The sequence below is a fragment of the Eumetopias jubatus genome, unplaced genomic scaffold (assembly GCF_037043125.1).
Source record: "Eumetopias jubatus isolate StellerSeaLion01/CBP00866 unplaced genomic scaffold, mEumJub1_p1.0 scaffold_9, whole genome shotgun sequence".
NCBI classification, from domain to species: domain Eukaryota; kingdom Metazoa; phylum Chordata; class Mammalia; order Carnivora; family Otariidae; genus Eumetopias; species Eumetopias jubatus.
This window is the reverse complement of record NW_028274815.1, coordinates 113,984,891-113,996,985: the sequence shown is the minus strand read 5'-3', so window position 1 is coordinate 113,996,985 and position 12,095 is coordinate 113,984,891. Positions and strand designations below refer to the sequence as shown.

Here is a 12,095-nt window from a genome sequence, read left to right as displayed (position 1 = left end):
GACACTTCAGTAAATATCATCTATTGCGGACCTCCTATGTGTGCTTCCCATGGTTATTTCACTTAATACTCACAGCCACCCATGAGGTAGACGGGGAAACAGGCTCAGAGACGAGAAGACACTTGCTTGAAGCTGTACCTCTGGTGAGCAGTAGACCCAAGATAATGTGTGTCCGTTTATTAAGTGCCTGCTATGTGGCAGGCCCCTAGGATTGTCCCAGACCTGGGACATTCAACAAATACTGAGTGCCCTCATTTTTTGGTCACTGGGCCTGGTGTTGGGTTACAACAGTGGGGAGGGTATTCCAGTGGAGATGGCTCGTCGCTGTCACCCAACTTCCGGGTAAGGAAACCAAGGAACAGAAGGGCAAGAAACTGCTGAGTCATAAGGTGGGAAGAAAAGAGGGAGGAGGGGGCGCCTGGGTGGCTCAGTAAGTTAGGCGTGTGACTCTTGATTTCGGCTCAGGTCATGATCTCAGGGTCCTGGTATGGAGACCCATATGGGCTCTCTGCCCACTGGGGAGTCGGCTAGTCTCCCTCTCTTTCTGCCCTTCCCCCTGCTCACTCTAAAATAAATAAACGTCTTAAAAAAAAAAAAGAGCTAGGACAGACCCGCTTCACTGGTGGGGAAATTGGGGCACAGAGAAGGGGAGGGCCTTTCTCAAGGGAACCCAACTAGCGGTGGCGGATCCGGGAGTCAGGGCTCTCACAGGCTGGACGTCCCCGTAGGGCCCGCTTGGCCCCTCCCCATAGGGGCCGGCCCCAGGTCGGGCCCCGCCCCCGGCGCTCGCGGCCGCGTTCCTGGCAGCCCCGGCGGCCGTTTCCTGCCTGCGTCGCTGGGCGGGCGGCCGGCCCATCTGGCGGCCCCCACGGGGCGGCGCGGGGAGGCGGCCCAGACTCGCTGGAGCCAGGCGCCGGCCCGCGCCCCCCGCCCGCCGGGAGAGCCCAGGTGTGGCCGCGGCGGGGGTGGGGGTGGTGCCTTCCTTCCCGCTCGGCCCTTCCTGACGCACCCGGGCAGGATGCAGCCTCCGCCTCCCAAGACCCGGCCTGGAGTCGCGGAGGGAATCCCAGCGGTGGGAAAGCCTGATGGGTCGGAGCAGCCCCCCGTATCCACTCCTTGTGAGACCCTGGGCAAGGCTCGCCCTTTTTTTGGGGGGTGCTCAGTCTTCCCAACTGTGCAATGACAGATGAGCTCTGACCTCCTGGATCTCGCAAGCTTTCGCCTTGCCTCCCAGGGACCCCCAAACCAGACTGTGGAACCCGGAGGCACCACTCCTGCCCCAAGTGTTGACATTTTTCACTTATTCAGCCGTTTCAAGTCTGTTTTCCCCTCACTGTTTCAATCGGGAGAGCGCGCTTGACCTGTGTTCCCCGCTCTGCCCAGCGACTTGACCGGTGCCCAACTCATTCCTGGTGTTGAGGCCTGAAAGGGTGTATCTCGAGGCTTTACCCGGAGAAGTTGGAGCCGCGCTGGGAGGGTCTTACCCATTTCACAGCGGAGGAAACAGGACAGAGCGGGCAGGCCCCTCCAGTCACAGTGCGGCAAGCCGGCCCTGCTCAGCCAGACGCTGACCCTGTTCTCCCGCGCTGCTCCCGAGAGAGGGAACCCGGAATCCAGCAGCCTCACTTATGCCAAACAGCACCTGTGGTGAACATCGTGGGCTTGGAAGCCAGGCATCCTGGGTTCAAATCCCACCCCCCCGCCCCCGGCACTTAATTCTCTCTGCTGCAGTTTCCCTTATGTGTAAAAATGATGGTACTACCTTACGGGGTTTTTGTAACGACTGAATAAATATTTCTAAAATACATATTGCTAGAAACATGTTAAATACAAATGAAGTTGTATTAGGGCTCTCAGCAGGGCTGGTCTTCCCCCTTGCAGCCCCCTTCCACCTCCTGGAGTCAGGGGAGATTGAGGCCAGAGAGGAACACCTAACAAATCAGGGGCAGAGCTTGGGGATTTTGGAGCGGTTTCCCAAGAATCCACCCCCACCCCGGGGTGAGGCTGGCACTAGGCCCACCCAGAGCCCTGCCCAGCCACCCACCCCCACCTCTCCGGCGTGCAGGCCCAATCCGTGCCCGGCCTGGTGCCATTTTTCCATGGGACTCTGGCGGTGGCGGTTCACATCTGGAGTCTAGACTCGGAGGCTCTGCGGGCCGGGCCTACCGCCCGGGCTGGGCCACCGCTGCCCGCTGTTTGCTCAGCTGAAGCTGGTTAATTGGAATTAGAGTGGCCTCTGCGGTGCTGGCTGGCCGGGCGGGCCCTGGATGGCCGCTGCCGAGGTCTGTGGAACATCTGGCCGGGCCGGGCCGGTCATTAGGTGGCAGGCGCCCGGCGCCACTGCCACCTCAGCCTCCGCCGGGGGCCGGCGGTGACTCAATGAAGCCTTTGTGGGCCCTGGGCCGCAGAGCCAACCATGCTGTGTGCCTGGGCTGCCTGCCCCATCTGCTGCCCTCAGAGGGGCCTTGTTCCAGGACCACACGGCCTCCCCTCCGGAGGCGGCGGAGATCCGAGAAGCCCCTGAAAGGGACCCCCCCCCTGGCTGGGAGAAACCTTTGAATTTTCCTACCCTTCCCTTCCTTCTCCATAGGCCCAGAGACGTTGGGTGGCTGTCTCAAAGGTGTCCAGAACACCAGCCAGTGACTCAGGCCCAGGGGTCTAGAGGGGAGCTGCACAGTCCTTAGGAACTTGAGAATTCAACGTGGATTGCTTGAGGTCAGATCCACAGCTGCGGCAACCCACCTCAACTGTCTCATTTGCACAATGGGGCTCATACCGGCACCTGGAGCCTAAGACTGAAATGAGGTGAAATCCTCTACTGAGGTGCTTGGGAACAATTTAATACCTAGTGAGATTATTACACGGATACTTCCCATTCTCTGCTCAGACTTGTCTTTTGGCCACCTCCAAACTGTCTGGAAACCACTGTTATTTTCAGCCTTTGAACCTGAAGCTTGGGCAGGAGAGAGCCCTGGGTTGGGAGCTGGAGGCCTGAGTCCCAGACTGGTGGTCATCCCCTCCCACCTGTTTCTCCACCCAGTGACCCCACACCAGGCAGGTGGATGAGGGCTGTGCCCACACCTCGCCTGGTCCACTGGGGATTCTCCTGCAGGCCAGGGCTGCTTGCTGTCTCCAGCAAACTTGCTCTGGGCCCCATCCCTTCCCACTCCAGCCTCAGAGGCCCTGGCCCTTGTGCTGTGACTGGCCTCAGTGTGTGGAGGGGGTGGCTTCTAGCATCAGTATCCTTCCGGTCTTGCATAGTCATTTTGGGAAGAACCATGGGAATAAGCAGAATAGGAATGACAGGGCTTTGATCTCCAGGGTCACCCAGAGTCCATGTGCTCTCCAGCTGAAGCCATAAAGACCTGGCTCCTGCCAGCCTGGGAATAAAATCTAAATTCTTCCCTGGGATCCATGAGGTCCTGCCCATTTCTCTAGCTTTACAGATACTGGTCCCCCTGCTGAATCAGGTCAGCTTTTTGGTACCCCGCCTTGCCGCGCTGGGGTAGGTGGATGATACATGGAGCACCTGTCAAACTGCCTCACCGCCCCCAAGTGTTGGGAGGAATGTGAAGAAAGCTGAATGGGGAGGAAGGGGGAAATGAAGGAGGGCTCGTGGGCCCCCTCTGCTGGCTAGAGGCAGCCCTGGAGTGCAGAGCCAGTCAGCCACTAGGTTGGCATCCACGAGGATGGAAGGACCTGGATGGAGGTCAGGGCCTCTCCCCGAGGTTGTGAGTTCACAGTCCCCAGGAAGGGGCTTCCAGGAAGTTTCTGAGTGGGAGAGTGAGAGCCAGTAAAGGCAATGAAAGATGCCGGGTGCACAGAACCTCTCCAGGGGCACAGTGGCCTGCCTGAAGAATGGGATGACTGTTTTTTTTTTTTTTTTTTAAGTGGGCTCCACACTGGGCATGGAGTTCAAGCCCCAACCACGGGGCTTAAACTCACAATCCTGAGATCAAGAGTCGGACACTTAACCGACTGAGCCACCCAGGCACCCCTGGGATGAATTTTTAATGTAAGGCAAAGTCAGTCCACAATACAAAAATCTAAAAATCAGATCCACTTTTCCCGCCTGGCATCTGGGAGGGTGAGGGAAGTTGGGGCTGCTGCTGCCTGCAGGGGATGGGAAGGGGCAGAGGAAGGCCAGGGAAGGACGACGAAGGGACCAGGCCATGGGAAGCCCCGCTGGAGGGATCCTGTTGCCCCCGTCCCTCTCCCGAAGCTGCCCGGCCTCCCGCACCCTTGGCCTCCAATGCCTCTGCCCGCGCAGGCCTGTGCTGGCCTGCCCCCGCCTGCCTGGCCTGGCCCTCAGAGGGTCAGGCCCCAGCCGTATCATTTCTCCTTCTTCTCCAGCCCCTTTGATGCCGAGGCCTCTGTTCCCTCTTTGGATCCCTCTGTCACTGCTGCTGCGTCCTTAGGATTTGACTCCTCATAACTGACCAAAGAAAAAACAAAACAATAAGAACAACACCTTTAGAGGAGCGGGAGAGCAGAACTTCCAGGCCCCGCCTCCCCGCCATCCCAGGAAGATCCCTGGGCACACGAGGAACACCAGCCTGGCATTCACGGCCCAGCGTCTTCCAGGACTTGGCCCCGGCCCCACTGTATGCCGTTTTCAGACAGGTTGCTCTCCTTTCTTTGTGCCTGGTGGTGCCAAGAGGTGGTAAAGGGCAGCGGCAGATGGAGGAGAGGTTGGGCTGGGGTGGATTAACTTTAAGCTTCGTGCACCTTCCACTGGAGAGAGTGAAGAAAACGCGGCAGCCAGGTCGAAGCTACGGGAGAGGGGCTGCTTCCCAGGGTGCATGGCAGGAGTCAAACAACTCAGCCCCAAGGGTGCAGGCAGGCAGGGGGTTGTTCTACTTGGCAAGTGGCAAGGTGCCAATCTAGAAGGCTGCTACCCTGGCTTAGCTCTTGCTATGGGCCCCGTTTATTGAGCAACTGAGTTCACACCAAGGATGGTACCCGTATCTCTTCCCCAGGTCAACCCCAAGAGGCAGGAATGTGCCCACTCAGGCGAACAGAGAGAGGCTCCGGAAGAGGAAAGTGATCTGTCCAGGGTTTTATAGAGAGGCCAGCAGTAAGAGTATCTACTCCCGGATAACAAGGGCTGTTGCTATCTGCTCTCTCACATGAACCCCACACCACTGGTGAGGACAACGAGGTTCTAGAGCCCTGCTCCCGGCCCTGAGGCGGGGTGCAGTGACTGCCTGGTGACCATGGAGGAGGCACCACTTGCTGCCTGCCCCTAGCAATGCTCCCTGCCCCGTCCACTGGAGCTGGGGTGTCTGCCCTACCTTGGGCCCTGGGGCAGTGGGGGGAAGCAGGCAGGTGGGCACCTGCCGGGCATTACATGGCGCTGGGATTCTGCGGGCGCCGGCGGCGAGGGCCAGCTAGCTTCTGTTGCATGGAGTCGGCCAGGCTGGCTGGGGAGCCCGAGACTGTGGGGAAGTGGGTGAGCCTCGGGGTGTGAGGCAGGATTTCCGCCGAGGACTCGTAGCTGTGTGAGAGACAGAGAGACAGAAAAAAAAGAGATGGAGAGGAAAAGACTGGGGGAGGGGACTGGGGGGAGCAGGGACAGAGACTTCTCTTGCAAGGAGCAGGGCGCAGAGCTGTGTCTTCTTTTTATATTCCTCTGCATTTTCAGACACAGTGGCAAAGCAGCCGGACTTACTGGTGGATAAAAAAGATGCACCTGTACAAAGGGACACTATGCAGCTGTGCAAAAGAACAAGGATGTTCTAATGTACAGGTGCTGCTGCAGAAACATCTCTGAGATCTACTGTTTGTGTGAAAAATCCAGATGCAGAATGTTCTGAGAGTGCCTCCATCTGTGCAGGAACATGCACGCGCACGTGTGCTGTTGGGAGCAAAGCCGTCTCTGAATGTGTGACCAAGCTCCGGGGTGGCTGGGGCGTGAGGGGGTCTTCCCTCTCCCGGCTATGAAATTTTGAGCCATGTGAGTACGTAAGCCAAGGGAATTAAAAAAAAAAAAAAAAAAAAAAGAGAGCACCTCTCAAGGGAAAAGTAAAACAAAAGGTAAGGTGGAGAATTAGGGAGAGAGATGAAGAGAGAGACCAACCTGATTTTTCACCTCAACCCGAGAACCTCCTGGGGGCAGGGCCAGAAAGGGGCGCAGAGTCCCTAAGTGTAGAACATTTAAGGAAAGCAAGCACTGAGCGGGTGCCCGGGCTCTGGAGGGGCAGAGCTTGACCCAATGTGGACCTAACAGGACTGGGGTTGAAGGGGGAGATGGTTACCCCAAGGCAGGGGGGTGGCTGAGAATGGATGAGCCAGAGGGTGAGGGTAGGTGCTGAGCTCAGGGATCAGATACCACCCCTGTCCCCAGATCTGCCCCCAAGTTCATCCCCCAGCCTGGCCGCAGAGTCCACAGGGCTTTGCCAGCCAGGAGATATGGGCAGGCAGCTTGGGAGCCTGGGGCTTCTAGGCAAGGCAGGGAGGGCAGAGGCAGGGACGGGGGAGGGGTGAGTCACAGGTTCCCCGCAGGCAGCCAGGTGCACAGACAGCCCTGGCAGGCACTCGAGGGCCAACCGGGGGCCAGGCAGGGGGAGCGGGACGGAAGGCCTCCGAGTGGGCAGCTTCAATCGCAGCTGGAGGCTATTTCTGGGTCCCTGGCGGGCGGGGTCAGTGGTGCCGGGGAGCAGACACCTGTCGGAGTCACGCAGGCCTTGGGGTATGGGTGGGGCTGTGCACAGAGTGTGGCAGCTGTGCATGTGGCCGTGGGGAAGGGGTATGAGTGCAAGTGAGACACTCGCTCTGAGACAGAGCTATGGGTTAGAGCCACTGAGGTGGCTCAACAGGGACTGACCCTTGATTTCCAATCTGGAGCACCTCCCACCGCACTAGGATCCTCCCTATTACTCACATGGGAAAGCTGTGGCTGGGAAAGGGAAAGACTTGCCTGAAGTCACATGGCGGCACAGTCAGGCTGGGAACCCAGGGCTCCTGACAGTGGGGCAGCCTGGGGTGGGAGGGAACTACACTGGCCAGTCCCTTCCAAAGACCCAGCAGGCATCTGGATGTGGGGGCTGCCCTCCCCTGGCTCCCAGACCTGCAGAAAGGTTCCTGCTGGTGCCACAGGCCAGGCACCCACGTGCTGGCAGAAAGGACAAGGGGTGGGGCTGGTGGCGGGAACAATGTTCCCCCGGAGACGTGCACAAGCAGCCCTGGCAGGCTCCACGAGCTGCCCGCAGGTGCACCTGTGCCATGCAGATGTCTGCCCCCTGCCCTGCCTTACCTGAACATCTCTGTCACTTCCCCCTTGGCCAGTGCCACCAGGACAGGAAAGCCGATGCAGGCGGGGACCAGGTACAGAAGGGCAGGCTGTGAGAGAACAGAGCTGGTGACCAACTCCTGGGCAGCGCACCTGCTCAGGGCCATGCCCATCACTCCAACCCTCTCCAGGGTGTGACTGACCGATAATGATTGCCCAGGTTCCCAGAGCAAGTCAGTGGGTGCCTGGGCCCACACCTGGGGCTCCTGACTCCCTGAGCAGGGCTGCTCCTCCCTGGGAGGGAACGCAAGGAACCCAAACAAAGTCAAGCATGCAGGGCTTTAAGGATACCCCGGAGTCTGGCTGGCAGTACCCTAATCCCCTGGGACTTCAGGTTCACACAAGCAACCTCCTGGGTCAGTCCTATCCCCAGAGATTCTGCTTCCCTAGCCTGGGGGTGAAAGTTGGCACCTTTAACGAACGCTCCAGGAGATGCTGTTAGATGCCGTTACAATAGGACGACCTAGGCAGTCTGGCTCTAGAGCCCGAGTGGAGCCTCCTGGTGAAGCTGGGTTTGGAGGACAAGATGGTGCACCTGCTGCATACACTACCCTGAGCTCAGCCTCCTGAGAACTTCCGTCCATCTCTATATCCCCTGTGACCATTCTCCTTGTTCACAGGAGGAAGGCTGCTGCTCTGGGAGGAGAGGGGACAGCGCAGGCCTCAGATATCTAAATGGTCAACTGGGGACTGGATCTCAGGCATATCGGACTCTAAAGCTATTCCTTTCCCTGCAGCATCTGAAAGCTGGACATTACTGTTCAACCCTCCATGACCCCCAATGTCCCAGTGGCCTGAAGTCCCCATGAGATGGAACCCTGCTTCCTTCTTGTCCTACTCTGGAGGACCTTGTTTTGGTCCTCCTTGTCACCTCTAGCCACAGGACCTCTGCACGTGCAGTTTCTGCTGCTTGTCATGCTCTTCCCATCTCTGCCTAGACTCCTCCTCCTTTGGGTCTCTGCTCTGCTGTTACTTCTGTAGGGAAGCCTTCCCTGGCAGGGAGCCAGGCCCTCTTGCTGCCTACTCTCGGGGCCCCCTGCCATCCCCGGCAGCATTCGCCAGCAATCTGGAGCGGGACATCGCTCTGCCATTATAGACTTCAGTCTCTCTGCTGCTAGGCTGTGAACTTCATGAGGGCAGGGTCCATGGCTGTCTTGGTCACTGCTCTATTCCTGGCATTCCGAAGAGGGCCTGGTCAATACTAAGCAAATGGCTTCTTCATGGGTGCTCACAAAGTTAAGAGGGTGTCTGGGAGATGACTAGAGTAAGGGTGAGGAGACCTCACTCCTAAGGCGAATGAGGTCAGAGAACAGGGCTCCAGAGCTCACCAAGCCTGACCTTCCGACCATTTCTTGGCACCTGCCACGTGTGGCCTGTGAACCACACCACTTCATACATACTACCCTCGAAGCTAAAAACACAATCTGAGTTCTACGATGATGCTCCCGAGGTTTAGATAGGGAGAAAGGAATCGCCCAAGGTCACATGCGGCATGTAAAAGTGGCTGAGCTTCTCCCGCTGTAACAGGTATTTGCTATGAGTTAGGCTTTGGGTTAAGTCAGGCTTTAGGTCTTTTGGAGGGCGATAGAAAGGACAATGACAAAAGTCTACCCCAAACATGTGAGTGGCAGTCAAAGGAGTACTCAGAGGGAAATTTATAACATAACTCTAGGTGCATTTATTAGAAAAAGACTTGAAATAATCTCAGCTTTCAACCTAAGAAGCCAGAAAAAGAATGACACCAAAAAGCAGAAAGAAAATAATAACGGCAAAAGCAGAGACTGATGAAACAGAACAGAAATGAAACAAATATAAACTTGTTAGAATTTAATTTCTCAAAAGGCCTCCTCATACCCACTTTACAGATGAAGAGACTGAAAATCAGAAGAGGCAAAGGACTGTCCTCCCCCACAGAGTTGGCCAGGATGTGGGGTCTTGGTGCGTCCGTCTCTAAGTCCTCATCAAGACCAGACCAGGCAAAGTAGAGGGCTTCCCGAGGCGGGTGAGGGGAATGATGGTACATGTTTAGCTCCCCCAAGGCCTGCCTTGAGAGCCAGGAACCACTGAAGGGCTGCTGTGGGAGGCAGCGAGGTTGCTATTATCAGAGGACTATAAGTTCTTTTCTTTCCTCTCAAGGAACCAGGGGACCTCTCCAAAGTCAGTGCTGTGGAGAGGCTGGGACGTACAGCTTGGGACAGCAACGTGGGCGTCAGGGTTCCTGGCTTTCCACCCAGCCTTGGCTCGGCTCTGTGACCCTGACTAAACTGCTTCCCAATCTCTGTACAATGAGGACACCTGATCATCTTGAAGGGCCTTTCTAGAAGACTGCCAGACCTCTGGCTTGGAGTGGGTTTTTTAAAACAAGATTTATTTATTTGAGAAGGAGATAGAGAGCGAGAGAGCGCATGCGAGTACAAGTGCATGGGGAGGGGCAGGAGAGGGAGAGAGAGTCTTAAAAGACTCCACGTTGAGCGCGGAACCCAATGCGGGGCTCGATCTCATGACCCTAAGATCACAACCTGAGACAAAACCGAGAGTAGGACACTTAACCGACTGTGCCACCCAGGTGCCCCTGGAGTGGGTTTTTGATAGAGGCTCCATGAGTTGAAGATCACATAACCAGTGGTGACTTCCACCTACGGAATTGCTGGCACTGGGACTGCCTGGGTCTTGGAAAGGAAGAGGGTCCTCAAGGAACAGGTTCCCCTTGTGTCCTGCATCCTCTTTCCAAGATTTCCAGGGAGATGCCCAAGTGGATGATGGGACAATGGCTGCGCTGCCGCTGGGGAGTAGCACAGGCTTGGGGCCAAGGGTGAGGAGTCCAGGGCTCCAGCTGGGGCCTACCTCGACTTGCTGCGTGACCCAGGAAGACTCCTTTTCTCTCTAGGCTACAGTGTCCCCACACAGAGGACCGCTTCTCCAGCCAGTGTGGGAGCTCCCAATGGGATCCTTGGAGTCTAGCCCAGGCAGAAGGCAAGGCTGCCACCTGGTGGCCTCTGGGGGAATGGCTCTCAGATTGGAACATAACGGGGCTGGGAACAGAGACTTCCCAGAGGCCTCTAAGCTAGTCCCCCAAGCCAGGTCCAATCACTCTTGGTGACCTCCTTGTCAAGTGTCACTCTCGGCCGACACAGCTCCCAAGGCCATCTGGAGTAGAAATGAATGAGAGGTGGTTCCTCACCGGTTCTTGGTTTCTCCCCAGGCTAGGGGACCCTGGACCTTGGACCTTCTGTAGAATGAGAATACTACTATCTACTTCATAACTATCAGAGGTACTGTAGGGACTAAATGAGTTAATGAGCAAAAGAGTTTAGTGTGCCCTGGGGAGGGGGTAGGAGGAGGCCAGGGGGAGTGGAGGATGGAGAGGACAGTGACAACAATGACAGCTAATACCACCTGGGCCAGGCGAAATTCTGAACACTCTCCTTACACTAACTCATTTCATTCTCAAAAAGCTCCAAGCTGGCTACTATTACTTATCCCAATTTTTTTTTTTTTTTTTTTTTTTTAGTTAATCACTGAGGGAAATCAAGCGTAACTTCAACGATCTGCCCAGAGCCCCGCCGCGAACAGATGGAGGAGTGTGGGCTTCCTCCCACCCGCGCCCCCTCAGCTTTCATCCCCCCGGCCTCTCCCACTGCCAGGGGTTCAGAGCCTGGGCTTGGATGCCAGGTGACACAGGTTTGGACTCTGGCTCTACCACCCGCTGGCCGTGTGGCACCTGACCTCCAGTCCCCTCATCTGCTCATGAGGATCCGCATGAAGAACTCAGCAGAGCCCGGCACACGGGAAGTGCTCTGATGTCCAGTAGAGAGTAATCCTGTCTGCTGGCTGTTCCCTCCTGGTCTTACCTTCTTCAGGCCACAGCGACAACTCTCAGCCTTCACCTCACCCTGATTCGCTTTGTGGCAGCTCAGTACCCACCTTGGTGGGAGGAGGAAGCAGAGGCTGGCCTGCTTGGGGAGTCAGAGGAGAGAGCCCCTGACACCTTATCACTCATCTGGTAAGGTGGGCACCGGGCTGAAACACCCAACACCCACCCCAATACTATTCTGTCTGCCCCACTACAGAGGCTCAGAAGCCACAGCCCCTCTTTCCTAGGCTCCCTGCAGTGGGGGCCATGTGACACTGATCTGGCCCCTGAGATGTGAGCAGCAATCTGCCAAGAGGGTTCTGGGAAAGGTTTTGCCTTCCTGATGAAGGCAACAAGCACAGACTGTGCTGCCTGGAGCAGCTGGTGGCGTTCTGCAACAGCCGTAGGCAAAAGGCCAAGGGTCACAGACATGCCCACTCTGACACTGCTGGGGAGCACCTACCTCTGGATTGCATGGGTATGTGACAAGTAAGCCCTATGTTTGGGAGTCCCTGCTACCCCCAGTGGGAGCACTCCCCACGTACGGAGTACAGTCCCACTCACCTGGGCATGCTTGAAGATGTGCATGATGAAGATGGTGAGGCCCAGGCCAAAGATGTAGGCTGCAAAGCTGGTGTAGAAGTAGGTGTGGGTGTTCTTCTTTAAGCTTCAGGAAGGTGTGGGGAGAAAGAGGAGGGGGGTTAGTTGCAGGCATGGGAGCAGCACCATCTCTTCTGAGGGGGGAGCTGGGGAAGACCCGGGAGGCTGTGTGGGATGGCTGAGAGGCTGGCACTGGGCGTGCGTTCTGGTACTGTCCCAGCTATAGGTCTTTGGACAATTCACTTTCCTTCCTTAGGCCTCAGTTTATTCATCTGCAAAATGGGAAAACCACGATCCATCTGCTCAGTGGTTGTGAATATCGAGTGCCTAACCCAGAACAGCGGCTTTAAG

The 12,095-nt window shown here is 56.8% G+C and overlaps 1 protein-coding gene across 6 annotated transcripts in view; it reads right to left on the bottom strand.

The window, feature by feature from the left end:
- Window positions 1-3,979: 3,979 nt before the first annotated feature.
- HM13 (histocompatibility minor 13) overlaps window positions 3,980-12,095 on the bottom strand; it is a 39,623-nt gene continuing 31,507 nt past the window's right edge. For 2 of the 6 annotated variants that reach the window (XR_003611599.2, XR_003611600.2), the window contains exons 10-13: window positions 11,709-11,811; window positions 7,256-7,341; window positions 5,295-5,497; window positions 4,351-4,435 (exon numbers count right to left, since the gene is read on the bottom strand). Coding sequence is in view for 4 of the 6 variants with exons in the window: in XM_028118573.2 (XP_027974374.1) it covers window positions 4,333-4,435; window positions 5,351-5,497; window positions 7,256-7,341; window positions 11,709-11,811 (439 nt within the window). In the remaining 2 variants the exon portion in view is untranslated. Of the gene's footprint in view, window positions 4,436-5,294; window positions 5,498-7,255; window positions 7,342-11,708; window positions 11,812-12,095 lie in introns of all 6 variants that reach the window. The other 4 variants (XM_028118570.2, XM_028118571.2, XM_028118573.2 and 1 more) reach the window with 3 other exon arrangements.